The sequence below is a fragment of the Oppia nitens genome, unplaced genomic scaffold (genome assembly GCF_028296485.1).
Source record: "Oppia nitens isolate AA-2021 unplaced genomic scaffold, nextdenovo-longstitch-racon4-pilon3 scaffold5_pilon_pilon_pilon, whole genome shotgun sequence".
In the NCBI taxonomy this organism is placed as follows: Eukaryota; Metazoa; Arthropoda; class Arachnida; order Sarcoptiformes; family Oppiidae; genus Oppia; species Oppia nitens.
In genome coordinates, this window is record NW_026533243.1 from 7,053,845 (window position 1) to 7,076,367 (window position 22,523).

Here is a 22,523-nt window from a genome sequence, read left to right on the forward strand (position 1 = left end):
ATACATATTTATAATATGATACTACAGTTTTATTTTTAAAAATTTTAAAACTAAATATTTAGAATATAAATTTCAATTATCGATATCGAAATGTATTTGTATTTTAGTATATTTGAATTATTATTTTTTAGCAAACATTTTTGTTTTAATATATTATTGTTTATTATTTTGAAGTGAATTATTAGAATAAATATTAAGTATAGAAAACTATTTATTCCATACAGACATAGCATAGTATATAATAAACCATATTTTTAAAATTAAATAAATTAATTCAATTAAGTATAAATAATTACTTAGTTAGAAGTCAATTAAATAGATAATAAATCTTATTATATTAAGTTAATATTATTAACGGTAAAGTTTTGAAATTAGCTATTAAATAAATATATAAAACAATATCTATTTCACTTAACCTATTATTAACAATTCATACGTTAAAGTGACGACTTTCAATAATATTAATCAATTTTATTAAAGTTTTTTTTAAATTTTTCAAATAAATCATTGACATCATATTATATGATATATCAATACTATACAGTACTAATCAACAGTGCAGATAACTGTCTCATTTAATTTATGAAAACCATTATTCAACTTTATATCAACTGATAAAAGTGTCGATGCTTTTTAAAATATCTAACTAATCCATCATTTTATATATTGATTTTAAGTTTTTTTGTATAGTAATATAAGACTTAGTGTTTATCATTTGAATACAACCTCTACATTGCTTTCAGCTCTTAATTTGATTACATATACCGTATATACAGTATATATATCCCGAAGAGTGAGTTGCGGTCAAAGAAAACGATTGTTTACGACTCTGGTATGTGTGTCGTGTGTCTAACCATTGACTGCACATCCAATTGAGAGCATATTTTTGGCTTATTTCAAGATCTCAATGATTTTGTATATTAGAGTCAGTCAGTCGACACTCAGCACATGCTCTACCCGTCAGTGAATGCATCCAATGTTTCTGATTTGTGTGCTTAACATATACAGCAAACAGATAGCTAACGGCTTTCATATCCAAAACACAAACCATTTGTGAGACAACTTTTTCTTGTGTGAAGAGAGCGAGAGATATAAATATATATATATATATATATATATATATATATAGAGAGAGAGAGAGAGAGAGAGAGAGAGAGAGCTCTGGCAGTCAAGTTTGGCATCAATTTCTTTATCACACACTTTAACGACTTATTCTTGCAATTCTTGTGGTAAGTCTATCGCAATCTCTTTATATATATTTTATTTATACTATTGTTAGTGCTTTTCTAAAATCAAACAAATTGCAGTTAATTACACATACATTGCAATAACACTATATCTATACTTTAACTTATAAAAACTAAAAATTAAAAAAAGAGATAATTGTTGATCTAGATATAAAACTTTGATATTTAAACATATTAAATTGGATATTTTTATAATTTTAATTATAGATTTTATCGTTAATTTTTAAATTTAACATTATTTAAAAAATAATTTTTCTAATCATTTATAGCATATTAAATATTTAGACGTTTATTATGATAGGTTAATATGTTTTTTTTGTATAAAAAATATCTATATTTAATTTTAAAGATAATTAATGAAAATATGTTTCTTAAGTCCAAAGCATAAGACATTTTGTTTATGAATTTATATATTAATATAAAAAATTAATGAAAATTAAACGATGCTTTAATAATTATCAAAATTTATTATTACATGACATTATGCATAATTATGTAACAATTCGTAGCATAATTTGTTACAATTTTTAATATAAAATTTGCTATTATTTTGTGTAAGACTTATTATCAAAAAATTTTTATTTAAAATAATAAAAAGTAGTATTTTATCAGTACTTTATCTAATGATTTATAATAATAAAACCCATTTTTAATTAAATAAGAATTAAGTAAAAGATTTTTTTTGTAAAATATTTACAGTATTTTGCATTAATTTAAATGAAACTAATTTAATGTCCAAATAATGTTATTTTCTTTAAATAGAGTTATGTTATAAAAATTCAGACGAATTACTATTTATCTGCAGAATATTCTGTATATTCGTTATATATATCTATATTGTATATAAACTCTCTTTTCCTGTTATTCACAACATAATCTCATTTCTGATTATATATAATATAATTTCTATTCTGTTATACAGAGTCTATATAATTGTATAATAAAAACACAAATTATACTAATCTTAACACTAAAGCATTTACCAGTAATGAAGAATGTGTTAATAAGAAAAAATAAGTGAATAAATGAATGAATGAGTGAGTGAGTGAGTGTGTGAGTTAGTGAGTGAGTGAGTGAGTGAGTGAGTGAGTGAGTGAGTGAGTGAGTGAGTGAGTTAGTAAGTGTGTGTGTGTGTGAAGAGAGAGAGAGAGAGAGAGAGAGGAGAGAATATATATAAATTAATATATGTCTTACAAGTTTTTAAACATATAACATAATGTTTTTTAGTCATAATTACTTTACGACTTTAAATAATTTGTATAAAATTAATTTGAAATTAATTAAAACAATTATTTATATAGCTACATCTCATATTGATAATAATAATTAAGAATAAATTTAATAATTAACTGTTTTATAATAATTTATAAACTAAAATAAATGAAAACTATAGCAAAAATATATTTAAAAAAATATAATTTACATAATCTGAATTTTAAATGTTTAAATATTAATATGATATAAATATTATTATATCAATATTGAAGTTTAATATAATTATGTGTTATTTACTGTATATTATTGTATATATTAAATTTGGTATTTTAGAAATTAATTATATATTTTTACTAAAACTGCAATCATATCATAATTATCTGACAGAGCTTTATGTTTATTATAGTATTTTAATGCTAACACAGAATACTACTAAATACTGTATAAAGTACTGTACAGTTCTATACCGTATAGACTATACGTTAGGTATCTTTTATTGTATAATATATACTATATATACTGTATATATATACTGTTTGATTGCTTTATGTTTCCTATTCTCAATTAATATAATAATATATCGCATTTACGGAAATGAAATTATATTTATAGAAGAAAATAAATAAATCATATGAAATACAGCGCAAAAAATATTTATTTTTAAAAAATAGTCTTTTTTGCTAAAGATGACATAATTAAGATTTTTTAATACAGTATATCTCCATGTTTTACATTATAATTTCAAAAATAAAAATGTAAATTATAAAACTATTAAAAGTTTTTATTTAGTATTTAATATATTTAAATATATTAAATTAAAACTTTTAAGATAAAATATTACATAGAAAAATTAAATTATTTAGACATTTATAATAAATATAATGTACACAAAACTAATATAATATTAATAATTATTTAGTAAAAATATCAAATTTTTAAATGAATTTCAACTCATTCATAATACAAGAGTTAATCTATGAACATATATTTAAGTAATAGACAAAAAAAAGTTATTGTATTAAATATAGTTATTATTTTTAGTATAGTTATTAGTATAAATTTAATTTTGCCTATTATAGCATATAAAGTTTAACAAATATAAAAAATTATATGCAATGTTAAGAATAAGTTATGATATTTATTCACATAAATGGTAATAAAAGTAATACCTATATCATTGATTAAGACTAGAGGCTTACATTCAATTAAATTATTGGCGAAATACACACAAAATTTTTAATCTAATATAATATAACATAAATAAAGAGTTGTGAAATAAATCACACAAACCTCAAGAAATGTGTTTTTGACATTCATTTGAATGCAATCTTTAGCTTTTTTTTCTCCAAACTATTGGTGTTATGAATTGCATTGAATTTCTCGGAAATAAAACTGATTTTTGTTTGCATGGCTGGTGTGTAATGTCATAAGTGGTGAACAGATTTCTAACACAATATACAGTTCACTGGTATTCAAAAAATGTTTAAAATAGATTTTTTAAAGAAATTTTCTAAAAATTTAAACAACTTATTGAAAATTACCTAGTACAATTTTGAACTAACTGATGACACTGAGATATGGATAACTTCACCATAAAAATTTATTATGAATTATTTGATAATATTACAATGATATTAATTTACTGTTTATGAATTAAACAAATTATAATTAATTATAAAATAAGATTTAATAAATAAACTAAAATTAATGTTTATTTTATGTCACTATCACATTATAATATACCGTAATTATTTTAAGTCATTATTTTCAATTATTCAAATTAGATTCACTTCAAACTATAAAATGCAACTTACTTAGAAAATTTCTAAATATTTTCTTGTATTTTATAAAAAAAATATTTGTTTACCATTACTATCGATAACTGAGACAAGTTTTTCTCAGAGGCTATTAGTATATAAATATAATATACAGTATTTGATAAAAATTTTGGTTATTTTAATGACTATTTATATACTGTATTAAATAGTATATCAAATGTATTGCATATATCCATTGAATATTTACTTGTAAATAAAATATTAATTTATACTTATAAATACAAATTAAGTAATTTAGAGATAATTTGATTTTTTGTCGTAAATTTTTGTCAACCAATTATGAAAATTTAATTACAGTCTAAAACTGTGGTTTAATTTAATTATTAGTATACAGATATACAGTATTAATGATAACAAATTAAATTTGCTTAAATCAAGTATTGTTTTAGTTTAGACAAATGATTGAACAAATTAAAAGTTAAAATTATATTAAAGTACATTTTATTATACGTTTATCTATACAGTAATTTATTTTATTAGGTTATTATTGTTAAATTTTATGCAACAATCAGAGTTTGAAAATTAGTTTTATTGTATTTTAAAAGTAAATACATATAATATCAATAAAACAAAAGTTTAAAAAAAATTTAGTATAATATAAAAATAATGTAATAATGTGCACAACTTTAGGTCTCAAATTGTAATTTTATTTATTGTTGTGTACTTAACTTTAAGAGAAATGATACCAATATTTAGTTTGTCTATCTATTATTGTGTTGACATTCATAATATATATAACCATTAAGTTTAATAACATACTTTTAGCAATAGAAAGTGTTTTTAGTGGATAATCAATAATATATATAATCAATAGTATTTTTTCAACTATATATATATAATATTATATACAAATCTATAGCTGAGGTGTCTATACAATAGTTATTTTTCTTGGACTTGAAGTTCAATATTAGCAAATAAAACAATTCATGTGTAGATCATTCAAATAAAAACTATTGAAAATTTAATCAATAAAGAGATGCCTTTTAAAAAATATTTTTTCCAGATAATTGAAGTGTTTTAGATAGATATATGGTATATAATACAGTATTATCTATCAATATTTGTAATATAAATTGACACTTATATATTTATTTGACAACATGTAAATGTATATTTAAGTGCCCAATTTATATTATTTATAAATAAATCAAAAAAGCATAATAATTGCATTATAATGGAAATTATTTTATTATTTGTTGATAAACATTAAGCTTTCTCTATTAATATTAATAATATAAAAACTGATTTATAATAAATTACATTTACAGTAGTTTTTGTAACATATGCTATGATTTTATTAAATATATGTGTTATAAATTATGTGATATTTTTTCGTTTAACTTTATAATGGATTTCCATTTTTCTTTTTTTCTTTATTATTTTTTCGAGAGATGTTATATATACTGTATATAAACAAGTTGAGAATGCTAGTTAGCATTGTCAGAACAATCTTTTATAAAATTATTGTGTCTGAACTGTATATCTTATTCAACTAATTTATTACTGATTTACTTTTCCACTCACAACTCAATCATTGTGTTATACATTTAGCTAATTATCTCTCTCTCTCTCTCTCTCTCACACACACACACACACACACACACACACACACACACACACACACACACAATTGATTCACTCACAAAACTTTCCAACAAACTCATGCACTCATCCAATTCAATCATCAATTATATCATTACATTTACCAAAATATAAATTAAGTTTATGATAAAAATTTAAAACTGATTAATTTTTTTTATTTACTTGAATTTTAAATACAAATAACAAATCAAAGTTTGTTGAAAATACAAATATGTGTTTCAATTGAAAATTATATGATAGAAATTTATAAAAAATATTTATATAAAATACTAATCTATTCATTTATTTAGCTATTTTCATAGATTAGGTCAATAATATTAGTATTGTTGTACATTAGTGTACAGTAGTTTATACAGTGTTTACTAAGATTCACTAAATATAGTGTATATCTATATAAGGATTTATGATTTAGTTATGTTTTTTTCTTGTTTTTTTCACAAAAGCTCTCAAGAAATATCATTAATCGTAAAAAGTTGAGAAAAATTTGTGATCACTAAGTAAATGCTACTAAAAAACATTGAATAGTTTTGTATCCATAAACATAATATAATATTATATTGAGATATCTTAAAGAGAAAGAGAGCAAAATAAATAATGAGAGAGAGAGAGAGAGAGAGAGAGAGAGAGAGAGAGAGAGAGAGAGAGAGCAATTTTAATTCATAGACTATGTTTGTTAAATTCAAAGCTTACTTACATTATATTTTGGTAAAATTCACATAAATTTTTTTAAAGAATAATAAACAGTAAAATATTATGTTTGATCAAAAACCCTATTATTTGCTATAATTTTGAATAAATATTGAAAAAATGTAAGAATTAAAATATTTAATATATTTTACAATAAAATATAAAAATACTGTATTCATATTATATTTACGGAGACTAATAATTTATCAAACATTATTATGATTGCATGATTGTATGATTGTATTATGATATACATTAAACAGTAGGATTGCATATTGGTTTTGTTTAGAGCTTTACATCAAATAAAAAATATAAATCAATACAAAATGCATTTATAAATTAGTCTTAAATGCACTCATTTGCATAATTTTATTTTAGAAACTACTGTACTTTATATTATAAATATATTTTTAGATGTTTTTAAACTGCTTATAATATATTACTATAGCTTTTATAAATAAAAATTTTAATTGCACATATAGAATAGCAATGCCCTGGTAGAATTTATTGATAATATAATCCTTATTATTTATTCAACAAATATTTTACATTTAATTATTTTTAAAATAGTTGAAAATAATTTATTAGTCTATTATAACCTTTATTTTTTAATAAGGGGTTAAAACATAAAATATATAAATACTTGATAGAAATGATAACTCTAAAAATGATCATTAATCCTCTACTGGGCTAATATAGAATAATATTTTAGTATTTTTTAAAAAATTTAAATTCAACAAAAATCTTTTATATATAATATGAGTAATAAATAGGTAGACTTATTATTGATAATCAATTAAGTGAGTCAGTCGTTGATGACAAATGATAATTAAGTTATTATTATTTTATGGATATCAGTCAATCAATATTTAATATATCAATAGTTATTGTTAGTCAGTGGACACACACAACAAAAAGGCAAATGATTGGTGTGTTTAATGAAATGAACCATAAAAACAATCGTCACATTATGTCCAAAACGTTGGACTTAACGATACAACCAATCGATACTAACAGTGAAATTCTTGGATTCTATGGATATTCGCTCATATATTTTGTCGATTCTGTGTCAATGAATTCATTGCTAAAAACAGTTATATATATATTGTATGTGTTGTTTGTCAACCAAAACAATGGCCTTTTAGTATGTTTGGTGTTATATTTTGTTGACTCGACTGTGGAAACCGATTTATCCACCGATTGGTTAGGCCTACCGGTATTATAACTGTTCAATAGTAATGCCAAAACAGTCATTCAATACGCTGCCAGAAATGTGAGTGTCATTACAAATGAATTATTATCGTAAACTTAACTTTTTTTGGCACAAATAAAGCTATTTGTGTGTGTTTTGGGAGATATTGAATATATTTCTTTACTGTATTTCAGAAACCGTAATCACAATATACAGTATAACACATACAGTACTGTACCACAAGTCTACCGGTCATCCCTTTTGTTAATTGATTAATTTATAGCCTAAAATATATATATACCAAATGTTATTTACTACAAATAGTTAATACTATTAATAGTTTATCGACAATGTCATAGATTTTGAACCAAAAATTATAAACTTTAAACTTAATACTTAACATATGACCTAGATACACAATAAATTACCTAACATATTATATTAATATGAATTTTTATATATTAAATTTTGAATGAATAAATATAATTTATGCAAAAATGTAATTCAACTTAATATATTAATATTCCACTTATAGTATAATATTTATTATAAACAAAATCAATTTGAAAAGTTGACTTAAAACTAAAAATTTATGTATATCTCACACTAGAATTACAATACTTATATTGTAACTTATAGTGTATAAGATATGACATCAAAAGATAAAGAGATCAATTTTTTATTAAAAATATGTCAACAATTTATATTGAATATATATATGTTATACAATATTTATAAAAATATGTTTGTTATTGTAAATGCGAAAATGGCAAAAATCACAAACAATATCATTATATTATACATTAAAATAAATACAATATATTGTTACAATACTTAAACATTATAAAGAATAGTATATGAAAAATACAATACAATATCATTTTTGTATCATTTTGTAAACTTATACAATGTATTGTTTATATCGACAAAAATAGGTAAAACTGAGTTTTTATCTAAAGTCTCAACAAATCAATGTTTTATAATATTATTTTTTAACAACAATTTTTGTTTAGTCTTTTTATAAATCTTTTGTAAAATATAATATATAAAAGATTTTTATCAATATAGTAAATTTATATATATATTACAATATTTATTATATTACAATAAATTTTCAGATATTTTCTTATCTCATGTTTTATTTAAAAATGTGTCCGACAATGCATTTAATGATTTAAAAAAATAGTTTGATATATTATTTATTATAGAATATTTATTTGATTATATGATATAATAAATTTTAGCATCTATAATATTTTTATTTACAAATTAAATATAAGATTTTAAAAAATTTAATATAAAAATTTCTAAAAGTTATTTAGCTTATTGTAAATACTTTACTTACTTAAATAATTTATTACATTATAGCATTTTCTGTTTTATATATTACTTTAAAATTAAAAAAATATTCAATATTCAATACAATAAATTATTATCTATTTAATTACTAAGATAATTATATTAATTTAAAAAAATAATATAATTTATGAAAAACAAATACTAATTATTTAATATTATTAAATAAATTTTTATTAGAAAAAACTCTAAATACTTTATAGAATATCTAAAATGTATTTTTATTATAAAATTTTATTATTATATCAAAACAAATTATTAAACTTCCAGACATAACTAAAATTATAAATAAGTCAAGTATCATATAAACTCTAAACATTATATAGCAAACAAATACAGTATTATATACTGTATTATAATACGTGTTGTAATAAATTTATGTGTGTGTTATGGATATAAAATTTTATATGTCAGTAAATTTTTAAATGCTATCCTAAACTTTTTATTTGGTCATTAAATAAAATAATATTGTTATACTTTTTGTTTCATATTACTAGTACAGTATATTCCAGTTTATTATATAAAATAAATTAATTTAATAAATAGCAATTATAAGAATTTTTATTTGAAAAAGTTATAAAAGTCAAACATATATACTGTATATAAATTCTCAAATTTCTAATAATAACCCGATATAAAAACAAAATTGTTTTGTTTGCTACATATGCTTGAGTTTTCGATACAATTTTACTCTTTTAATAATACAATAACAAAAAGAAAATGTGATTTTTACTCTTCATTTAACATCTCTCTCTCTCTCTCTCTCTCTTTCTCTCTCTCTCTCTCTCACTAACTCACTCACTCACTCACTCACTCACTCACTCACTCACTCACTCACTCACTCACTCACTCACTCACTCACTCACTCACTCACTCACTCACTCACTCACTCACTCACTCACTCACTCACTAACTCACTCTCAGTCACTCACTTTTGTTGCCTTTAAAATCTATTGTATAGTTATTACTATTGAAATGTTGGGTCAGTTAGATATTGGCTCATATATTGATTGAATTTTAAAGAATTAAGTATTTAAGATTTTTTATTATTAGAAAACACTGTACTTTTACTTTAGAAGTAAAATCACTTTAATATATAATTTTTGTAGATTAAACTATTTAAATTAATCTTAACAGAAAAATTGAAACTGGTAAAAAATTAAATTAAATTAGATATTTGATATTTTTCAATTAAAATAAACATATACTTTATTTTATAAACTATAAATTATGATAATTTTGTTATAAAACTGATAAACTAATAGTATCTAAACATATCTATTATACTAAGTGTTAAATTTTTATAATTTTAAATAAAGTTAAAACAGATTTTTAAGTATTACCAACAAAATATAATCTTAAGTTTAGCTAACATAAATGATAATATTAAACACTTAAATTTATATATTATCAGTAAATGATAACATATATATATATATACTGTATAGAGTATATATAATTAATTGTAAAATTATACAGGAATATTAACTGTAAAAACAATATAAGAATAAAATATTATAAGTATAATAGATTTTATTATAATTTATGAAAATAAACTAAAAATATATTTTTTATTTAATTATCAAAAATTAAAAATAAGAATAAATTAAATTTCATGGACTTGTTTATAAACTAGATATTATTTGTCTTAATTATTTTGAGTATCAATTGTGATATAAATTTACTGTATATGTATTTATGTATAATTTTTATTCATTTTAATGTTTTACAAAAAATATAATCCATGAAAACAAACATTATTAACAAATATCATGTGTGATTAGTTTTTATGTATTAGTCATTGATTTTATGGATAAAATTTATTTATAATGACTATAATAAAATTTATATAAAAATTTTAGATTTTTAATGATTTTGTTGTTGATTTGATACTTATTTTGTTTTTAAAAATAATTTTTAATTGAAACTATATTGTTAATTCTTTAGTAATATGATACAATTATTATAAAAAATAAAATTTTATATACTTAAATAAATATCATAAAAATTTGGGAAATGATAACAATTTAAAAAATATAATTTTCTTTTAACTTCAATTTATGTCTATTATTATTATTATTTCTATTTTTTTTTAATTTCGTGCCTTAAATCCATTGTTTGAGAGCTCATTACCTCTCAGGAAAAGTAAAGTAAAACTCATATTTAAGCCAAACATAAGGCGTATAATACATTGAGCGCCCAAATGATAAAAACTGTGTTTCACTTTAGTTAAAGCATTTGATAAAAACGCTGCGATAAGCACTTCATATACAATGAAATAGATTATACTATATATATATACAAATTTATGTGAGGGTTAAGCAAGGTTTTGAATCTTAGAGGAGGGTATATGGGAAAAATCATGGGGTATAGGGTGGGGTTTACCTTTTTAAACAACAATTTTTTCAAAATCCAAGGGGAAGAGAAGAAAAATCCCAAAAAATCATGTAAATGGGAGGAAATTCCCAGGAAATTAAGAAATATTCCCAATAGATATTTTCTTAAATTAATAAAAATTTAATTTTAATTAAATTTATAAAAATATAACATAATTAAATTTATAGTATAATTATTATTATCTTAATTGTCGTAAAATAATATTCTAATTGTAATATATTTTTGAACAAATAAATCATTTTTAAGTTAGATATATTTATTTTAAAATGTAAAATTTAGATACAAATTAACTTAATACTGGTTATTTTATTTTTCTGTTTATTTTGACTAAAATTTTAAAAATTAATAATAATAAATAATAATCTTACACTTAAATAAAAGTAATTTATAAATAACATCATTATAAATTAGATGTAATTATCATAATTTTAATTTTCTAAAAATAATATACTATTGTAACACAATAACTTTATTGAATTTTTTTTGATCACATAATTTGATCACATGTTTTATATAACTTAATTTTAATGTAGTTTAAACTATTTTACTTATTTTTATTAAATAATTCAATTTAAATAAGTTATAAAAACACAAAAAACTTAATTAACAATTATGAATTAAAATTGTAGTTTTTATAAATTTTAGGGGGGGTCTATTTCACTTAGTTTTTAAGTGTCAATTTTGATGAAAAAGTCTGGGGGTAAAATCCCAAAATCATCGTAATGGGGGATATTTTCGCAATACCGCACATACATATTGCTTAACACTGATATAATATATTTAGTAATAATAATAAAAATAATGAAAGTTTTTAAACAACACTACATTTGCAATGAGTTTTTGTTTGTATTATATGATGTCCTTTAAACAAACAAAAAATTAAAAAAGTTTTTTAATAAAAAAAATCTACGCTAAATTTAATATGTTTGAACAATAAAACTAATTTAATAAATATAAATATCAAATAATATTAATAGTTTAATAATTATTGATTTAACTCTAGCTTATAAATTGGATATTTTGTTCAAATTATTTATACAGTTAAAAATTTGAAAATATTATTTAAATAAGCTATTAATTGTAAATGTAAGCAATGTTTACTATTTACAAAATTAAATTTGAACACACATTTAGATAACTATTAAGTCTCTCTTTCTTTCTTTCTTTCTTTCTCTCTCTCCCTCTACACGTGACTGTCAATTCAATCGACACATCAAACACAAGAAATGACATTTAAAACTAGTATTAAATGTGAAAATTATTTTTTGTTTCACAAAATCTTGTGTTATTATATATTAGTCTCCCTTTTATTTGTTGGCATCTCTAACATGAATTCAATAGAAATTCTTATTTTTTGTCAAAATATTCTTATATATTGACAAAAATTTCATTTCAAAATATTTGATTCATTGTATAGCATAGTATTCATGATTGAATTGAATCCAATTTATTTCATTTAAAAACACTTACATATTTTGTATAACTTGTTTGTTCAATACATATGTTAATTTAAATGAATTAATTTTTTATCCTAATTTTATTAAAAATATACTGTATTAATTTTCTAAAGTGATTCTATCTACAATAAATAAAATTACAAAAATACAACAAATAAAAAAATAAATTCTGTTAATAATTTAGGCGTAAAATTTATCAATACTTTATAAGATTAACTTAATAGTTTTGATGTCAATAATAAATTAACAATTTCATAAATAAACATAATTAAATAGATATTGTTTGACTCCTATGATTTGTAATATAAAATTAATGCAAATTATATAATCTATCGCTAATGTTTTTATTGACATATACTCTATATTTTAAAGATAAAAATTTCATTAAACATGTTATATATAAATTACTGTATATACAGAATTATGCAAATTTTGTGTGTTTTGCAATATTAGAGGCGCAAAATTAATCAAATTTAATGATCCGCATCACTACCGGTGCACATCTCATATAAATTTAGTTTTATTTATTAAAATTTCTACTTTATTACATTTTTTTAGATATAATTTAAAAAAATCGTTTAAATACTGTATTTATTTGATTTTATGTATTTCATTTCTTGTTCATAAGATATAGTTTATTTATTTTTATGTTTAATATAAATTTAATGCAATTTAGTTGTAACTTATTATTTTAACTTTATGATTGACTTGAAATTATAATTAATTAATTAAATAATAAAATGATAAATTTAGTTTAATGGTTTTATAATTAACTGATATATAAGTTATTGATTTTTTTATATAAAATAAATGAATTCCTTAACAAAAAATGATAGGAATTTCTTAACTCATTTAACTCATGGCTCTCATAATATAAGTTAATAATATTAATTAATTTTGCTTTTTCTTATCATTTTCATAGTCTCTATGAGACATCAAGAATAATGAGCGCCGGGAGAGTGAGATACAGAAGCGATGGTTAATAGCGAACGGAATAGTAGTGTTGTATTTAGTGTTGTTGTGTTGGCCAGAGGTCTCTCATCAATCAAATAATAGGCGAAACTATATTTGCGAGTAAAGTAGAGCTCACGGAGTTATTTGTCTGTCGGTGCAGATGTACACTACAAGCACTGTATTTAAGGCCAATATTTTTTACTTAATCATCAATTTATTGCCGGCTTATGCTTTAGGTTTGTATTACTGGCTTATTATTTCTTACCAAACTATTTATGATACTTAATAATAATAATAATAATATTTGCTATTTATTTTTATTTGCTTTTATTATTATTACATTTATTAGGAAATTAATTATTTAAATGATTATTATTTTTTTATTTGAACATCAATTTTATTATTTAATAAATATTTAAATATTTAATAATTAAAATATTATTTGGGTTGTTTGGGTATTATTAGCAAATAAATTATTACTTTATTAACACAAGATATTCTGAAAATTAAAAAAAAATTCAATGTTTATTAAATTAATAAATATATTAAATAATAATGTGGTTTATTTGGTTAATCATATACAAAAATTTTAGGAAATATTAAATAATTTTATATAGCTATTATATATACTTAATATATACTTATATAACATTTAGTTTTAAAAATATACTTAATATAAGTTAATACAAATTATAATAATAATACATGTGATTGATTTTAATTGTTTGTTTAGAAGATTGTGTATATAATTTTGACAGCAATGAGAATCTTACGGGAAATTTTTCATCACCCGATTGGCCAAACAATTACTCGCATGAATTGAGATGTATTTATAATTTTAATGGACAGCGATTTCATGCAATTAATATAATATTTTCAGTTTTTGAATTGGAGTCGCCCTTCAATAAAGGGTTTGTTTGTATTTTGATTATTATTATTGTGTTTAATAGACAAACTATAAATAAATGTTTTTTAAATATAAAGATACTTATTTTTATATAAAATTAATTTAAATAAGAATATTATTTAACAAAGTAGATAAATACAAAAAAAATATTTAATAAATAAAATTTAATACTTAAACTACAATTTATGATAATTTGTAATCTAAAGTCAAAAAACATTAATTTAAATTAAATACCGGTATATAAAAATTAGCTATTTTTAAAATAAAAGTAAATGTTTTTTTCAAAGAAATGATAGTTAAATATTTGATAACAAAAGAAATATTTTTTTAATAAAAACAAACAAAGACTGTATTGTTTCAGATGTATAGCAAATTAAAAATGAAGAAAAGTTATGCCTTTAGGGCTCATACAAGAAATGAACAGTACTTTAGAGTAAAAGACATAAAATATTTGTTTTATTGATTTTATGTCTCATTTATATCATAAGTGAAAAGCTTTTGTCATTTTTAGTGAGTCTTTAAACAAGAAAACACTTTTCGTTTTACTATTAATTCTAAACTTAAGAAAACATTATATATTTTTTATTCCCACAAGAGATGAAAACTAAACTATATATACGGTATATATTTACTAAAATTTATATAATACAGTATATATTTTATTTTATACAGTATTTTACTTTTTAAATGTTTTTACAATCGATTAACTAAAATTGAGGCAATTTTATTTGCTAGTGTTTGTGAGTGTGTGTGTGTGTGTGAGTGAGTGAGTGAGTGTATAACTATATATGTATACAATACAGTATATACTGTTTTATATGTTAATGAAAATTTGACAAAAAAACTGAACAATCAATATCTAAACACATCAATAATTATTTTTTAAAATTTAAAATTTATAAAATAATATAAAATAATTAGATTAAAGAAAGATTATCTTTTGATCAAAAATAATTCATTAAGTTTGAAATGTTTATTTTAATTAAATATATATATATAACTAAATATTTCTTATTTTTAAATGTTATAATAATATTATTTTGTAATTATTAGAATAATTTAGATATTTTCACATTTTTAGTTAAATAATATTATAATTTATTATTTAAGTAATTTTTATACTTGGATAATAAAATATTGAATATTACATTGAAAGTAATAGTTATAACTCAATGTTTTTTATTGCACTAATATAGTAAATATTTAATTAGCTTTTTACATTAAACATGTTTATTATAGATAAAAACAAATAAACTAGCATTTTACATAAATGTTAATGTTCAATAAAATATTTTGAATGAATTTTTATTAATGATTTTATTGCTCTATCATATTATATAATAAATTTGTTTACATATGAAAATACATTCAGATTACATAATAAATATATTTACTTATTTGATTATTATTATATGTATGTCTGTATATGTTTAATGACAATTTTTTATAATGATATTTACATCTATATAGTTGTCTAACGGATTATATTGATATATCGACTATAACTGCCTTTAAGGTGAAGAGACTATTAGGCAGATATTGTGGTAATGAAGTGCCTTCACCTCTATTATCAATGCATCCACAGATAGAGATAATATTCACGACAAATCACGCCATAAGTAATCGCGGCTTTCATGGCTACTATGAGTTTATCGATGAGGGTATACATGAAAAATGTTTATTTTTATGCAACCATTTCATGTTATCACTTAATTGATTTCACCGATCGGTGTTTCGTTCAATCATAGGACTGATCGGTCCACCCGAGTCTACACCAAAAAACATAGTCGGTTGTGGCGGCAATGAAACGGGTATCGGTGGTATACTAGTATCACCAAATTATCCAGGTTAAACTAAATGCAAATTAGAGTTGTGCCAATTAAAAACTTTTGTTTTACGGTAATGTGTTTTTAGGTCCATTTCCTCGACAAATAGATTGCATTTGGCTGATTAGGGTTCAACAAAATCAACACATTTACATTAGGATGGTTGAGCTCCAACTGTTTGGTAGTATAGGTATGCAAATTGTACTATAATTTACAATTAGTAATGAAAAAGAGTTTTTAGTTAATTAGTTCTAAAAAATAGTAACTTATTTACTGTATATTTACTGTATTGTATATTAATATATCATAATAAACAAACAGTATGTTAACTATTGATCATTATTTCTATTTAATATTTTTAGTTAATAAGATATCAATAGTTTGAATAACTATTTAGTTTTTCAATAAAAAATTAAATCATAAATCTTTATGTAATGAGTCTTAACTTAATTACAATTGTAAATAAGGATTTAAAATATATTTTAATGTTATAATCAATTAATGAATTGTTATGTGAGTGACAGTCATGTGTCTAATTTACATTAATCTAATTAACAATTTTAATGAAATCCCATTTACTTTAAATTCAATTCAATTATAATTCAATTCTGATGTTTATACAGTACTGGATTCAGTTATATCTATTCAATACATAAATAGATGTTAAGAATATTCTATATATATTATATAAACATTATTAAGAAAATTATTAAATATAATGTGAAACCTAAGATGATTATACTGATTAGTCCAATAAGTTTTAAATGTTGAATATCAAGTTTATGATGAAAAATAGGACAAAAAACAGCGTTTAATCTAATGTAAAGTACAATCATTAGAGAAATTACTTTCTATTGTTATGCATAACATTTCATATACAATATTGTAATGAAATGTCTTTCTTGTATTTAATTTGTCTCTAATTTTTCTTTACATATATATATATATATATATATATACAGCATATATAACATATGATATATTCCTCAGTGCATTGGCATGTATGGCATAATTTGCCAATTATGATAATTTATGAATCTTAAAAAAGGCATAATTAGAAATGCTTTTAACATGTTTTATATATAAATTTATATAAAAAGAGATGTATTTATCTTATATTTTTGTCGAGAGTAAGAGCTCTCACTCAACACATACACAATGAGATAATGATGTTTAAGGGATTAAAACATTTATCATTTTTATCATATTTTTGTGTGTTCTCGCAAAACGTTGATAACAACAATAATAATGTATTAAATATAAGAAAAGACAGAAAGGAAGACAAGTGATGACAGAAGAGAGACATTGTGTCTGACGTTAAGAATTAAACTTAAAAATTCAATTAAACAAATGTCAGTTGAAATACAATATGACTTTTATATAAAATATTCAATTATTACTATATTGTAAATTATTTGCTAATTTGTTTATTATTATTTTAGTTTTTTCTTACATAATCATCCATAATATTGATTAATTTAGCATTTTAAATAATTAATATTAATTAAATATTATAAATATATATCTAGGTTTAGCAAACATTTGATAAAATCATACAATAATTATATTAAATATTTCAAAATATATAATTACTGTGTATTCAATAAATTAAATGAATAAATAAAAGAATTATAATATGATATAATAAATAAATTGAATGAATGAAAAATTGTAAGGTTTTCAAACCCATAATGAATAGTCAATTTAATGAGAAAATATTTTTGTTTATAATCAATGTATTCAATGGACAGCCTATTGCAAAGACGCTCAATTAGCTATATATGATGGCTTCGAGAGTCTCGAGTTCGAGCCTAAGAAACCAAAACAATATTGCGGTGATCTTACATACTATAAGAATGTTGAGGACAAGGTTCTCCTCTCACAAAGCAATCGTTTATTAATTAGGTATGTATTTCCATATACACAGACACACACACACACACACACACACACACACACACACACACACACACACACACAACCATCATATCTTTATCCAATAATAAAAATAAATGACAACTCATATATTTATTTTATTTTTTTCTCTTTGAATCAGATTTAAAAGTGACATAACATCTGAACAATGGAGTGATCAGGTGTCCAGAAATCCTATCACTGGATTTAAGCTCATTTGGACGGCCATAACATTTACAGCAATCGGTATATTCAATCAAATAATAGCTCTTAAATTAATATTTATTACCAAATTTTCATAGTTTCCACTTTTATTTTGTATAAAATACTACTGCAAACTATGAATTATTATGAGTTTATGACATTTTTGAACAATTTAAGCCCCAATAAAGTGATTTTTATTATTATCTACACTTTTTTTTGCTGAACTTTTTAGTTGTATTAAAGGTTTGTTGATATAAGCGATCGATGCAAACCCTGTCTTAAGTTATGAGTTTCCTCTTTTTAAAAATATCTGCACTTTTGTATGTGGTTTACATATTAATGGTTTTGCATAAAATATTTGGTTTAATAGATAACTTCAAGTGTATGACATTATCTAGTTTATGTTTAAAAATGTTTTTTTTTGTTAGTTTTTCATACTCTATAACAGAATCTATTAAAATGAAAGAAATTTAAATTAATAATAATAGATATTTTTAGTAAAAAAATTAATATCAAGTAATTAAATACATTTTCTGTACATTTATATATAATAGAGGATTTAATTAAATTGTTTAATAAAATGACATAAAATCACACACATTTAATTTATATAATAATATATATATATTAAATTTTAAAAATTAATTATTTTGTTGCATAGTATTAATAATAATTATGATATATATTATTTATATTTTAAGGTGAATGCAAACAATTTCAATGTAGTGGCAGTCAATTTTGTCTAAAGCCAAGCAAATTGGTCCGAAATTGTGATGAATATCATTCATTTTGTATCGACAATAGTCTACAATGTAATGGTGTTCCCAATTGTAGTGAACAAGACTTCTCTGATGAAGACAAATGTAAGTCATTTTATAGGACACTTGAAATCTATAGTAATTTATATTTGAAATCTAATTTGAGACTAAAATGTGCACTGAATTTGTGATTTGAGGCCGAAATTCAAAAACCAATTTAATTGGATTTATAATTAAAATTTATTTCCTTTGTTTACTATTATAAACTACTTTTAGAAAAATAACAAAAACAGTTTTATTTAAAATTAACTAAATTAAAATAAATTATGCATTTTCACATTTTAATTTTTGTATAATTGACATAATTATAGATTTTTCTACTTTTAATTAAAATATAATAAGACATTTGTTTAATATATAAGTTTAAGTTTTTTATGAATACTATGATAAATAATATTTATTACATATAAGCATATTATTTGATATACCTTATATACTGTATAACTTATAGTAAATATAAATATACAGTATTTATTATATAATTTTCTTAGAAAAGGATTAAATTTAATACTAAAATATTTGATTTATTAAAAATTTCATATTTTATAGTACAATAATTTTGCTAAATTCTTAATACATAACAATTAAGATACTATTATATATAGTATGTAAAGATTTGTTATGTTTGAAATAAAAGTATAATAAAAATTGAACGCAAATATTGAATTATGAAAAATGTATTTTAGGTTTGAATCTAACATAAACTCAATATTACAAACTTTATGTCTTATATAATATGAGTTATATTACGGTAGCTTTTTGTGAGTGCAATATTGATATCAATGACTACATGTATTTGACATAAAATTTTTTACTTTTATATAATGTTTTTGTTTGAATCCATTATTTATTTGGTTGTTTCCCCTAAAAAGAAATTTTTTCTTATAAAATAATGTTCATATTTATAGCGATAACTGTATAAAAACTCTGATATTTACTTTTAAAGCACTTTTACGCCAATAGTCTATATTATAGTACAAAAATGCATTTATCCTTTGATGGATTACTAGTAGTCTTGTATTTCCAACAAATTGATGAAATAGGAAAATAGAGAAATTTCTATTAAATTTTAAAATAAATATCAATATATATTAATAATATATAAATTGTTTTGTATTAATTAAAAAAATTATCTCAAAAAATAATGTTTATATGCAATTAATATTGAGATAAAAAAAAATTATTTGCTTTACATTAAAACTGACCAATACTTTAATAATAGGTAATGTATCCCTGTTTGTGGGCGTCAGCACTGGTATAGCAATAGCAATAATAGTGATAATAATATGTATCTGTTGTTGCCGTCGACGCGCAGATCGGGCAGAAACCAGACGTAAAGAGTCGGCGGCTGACCTGAATCGGGATGAGTCGAGTTTGCATTCCCGACACTCCGACCAAAGTACCTATTATGCAATGCGTCCCATTGGGGACTACTATCCGACACAAGTAACCGAACCTCATGTGATCAACTGTTCAGTTCACGGACACAGAATGGCAGTCAACGCACCCGAAGTTATGGCACAAAATCACTCGCCATCTTATCAGAGGACAGACAACATTCAAAAACTCGATTACATTCCCATTGATGTCTGACCGAAGTTTTTACTCATAATTTTTTTAAAAATATATAATTATTATAAATCATATTATATTTGATTATAAAAAACATATTCAAGTGTTTTTTAAAACTAGGTGTATAACAGTTAGTTCATATTATAAAATCAAATACAAAATGATATATATAAATATATAATTTTTTATCCATAATTCTATATCATAATTTAAATTTTTGCAATTATGATATATGTTATACTTAGCAAAACAATTTTACAATTTATTATAATATTTATGTTTAAAATATATCTTTTTAAAAAATTTGTTGATTATATAAATCTCTTAAAAACATATCTTATTTATAAAAATAAAGTAAATTTCTTAAATATATATATTTATATATATACTTGAGTTAGTGAGTGACTTAGCGGGTGAGTGAATCGGATAAGTTTAAGAGACAATATAAATATTTTTAGGAAAAATGCAATTTTTGTGGACAAAAACTATCATTGAATAAACAAAATAACAATTTATTATAAGAAAACACATCAGTTCTGTATTTGATTTTTTTATTTTATTCAATTTCATCACATCTATGAACTAAATCTACAGAATCTCAATATACTGTATAAACGATTCACGCATTGTTTAACCAAAATTTGTTAAGATTTTTATATTATATAAGTATTATGTTTTAGAATTTCGTAAAAAACAAATCAAATCGGATTATTAATAAAATATTTTTTTCTCTAACAAAATAATTTATAAATAATAATACAAAAACTTTGTGTTTTCTATTCTCTATGATATCATATATTTTTGTTCGGCTTATCAAAAAATAGCTTAAGTAATATTGAAAAACCATTTATTAAATGCCAAACTGAGATAAACCATTAGTTTTGAAAAGTGAGTCAGTATGAGATGGAGAGAGAGAGAGAGAGAGAGAGAGAGAGAAAGAGAGAGAGAGTTGATACTTGACAAGACTTTTGCTTATAAATAAAATACTTGATGTCCGGTCACGCGAGTCGTGGTTACACTATCAGTGCTCTCATAAGTCATGGATATGCCATGAGATGAGTGCTTTTTAAATGAAATAGCAATTTCATTATCAATGATGACACCAATGGCTAACCACCTCATCATCAAATTCTTCTCTTTATGTGATGTGTTTAGTTTTCATTAAAAATCTATTAAATAGATATATGGGTTTATTTGAATTGTATACTCACAGCAATTGTTTTATTTCAAATGATTCAAATAAATAGTTTGATTTTGTTTGATCTGTTTGTTTGCTTTTATACTACGCTAAGCCCTTAAACCATTGAGAGTAACCATAAAGTGCTGTCAAATAAATT

At 21.3% G+C, this 22,523-nt stretch overlaps 1 protein-coding gene across 1 annotated transcript; it reads left to right on the forward strand.

Moving 5' to 3' along the window:
* The first annotated feature begins 4,979 nt into the window (after positions 1-4,979).
* LOC128961691 (membrane frizzled-related protein-like) lies at positions 4,980-21,207 on the forward strand. Its single transcript, XM_054307950.1, is given in 10 exon segments — positions 4,980-4,995; positions 5,569-5,607; positions 14,679-14,856; positions 16,323-16,513; positions 16,601-16,699; positions 16,767-16,868; positions 18,430-18,583; positions 18,735-18,838; positions 19,498-19,659; positions 20,837-21,207. Coding segments are annotated over 10 exon segments (1,416 nt in total).
* The last annotated feature ends 1,316 nt before the right edge of the window (positions 21,208-22,523 follow it).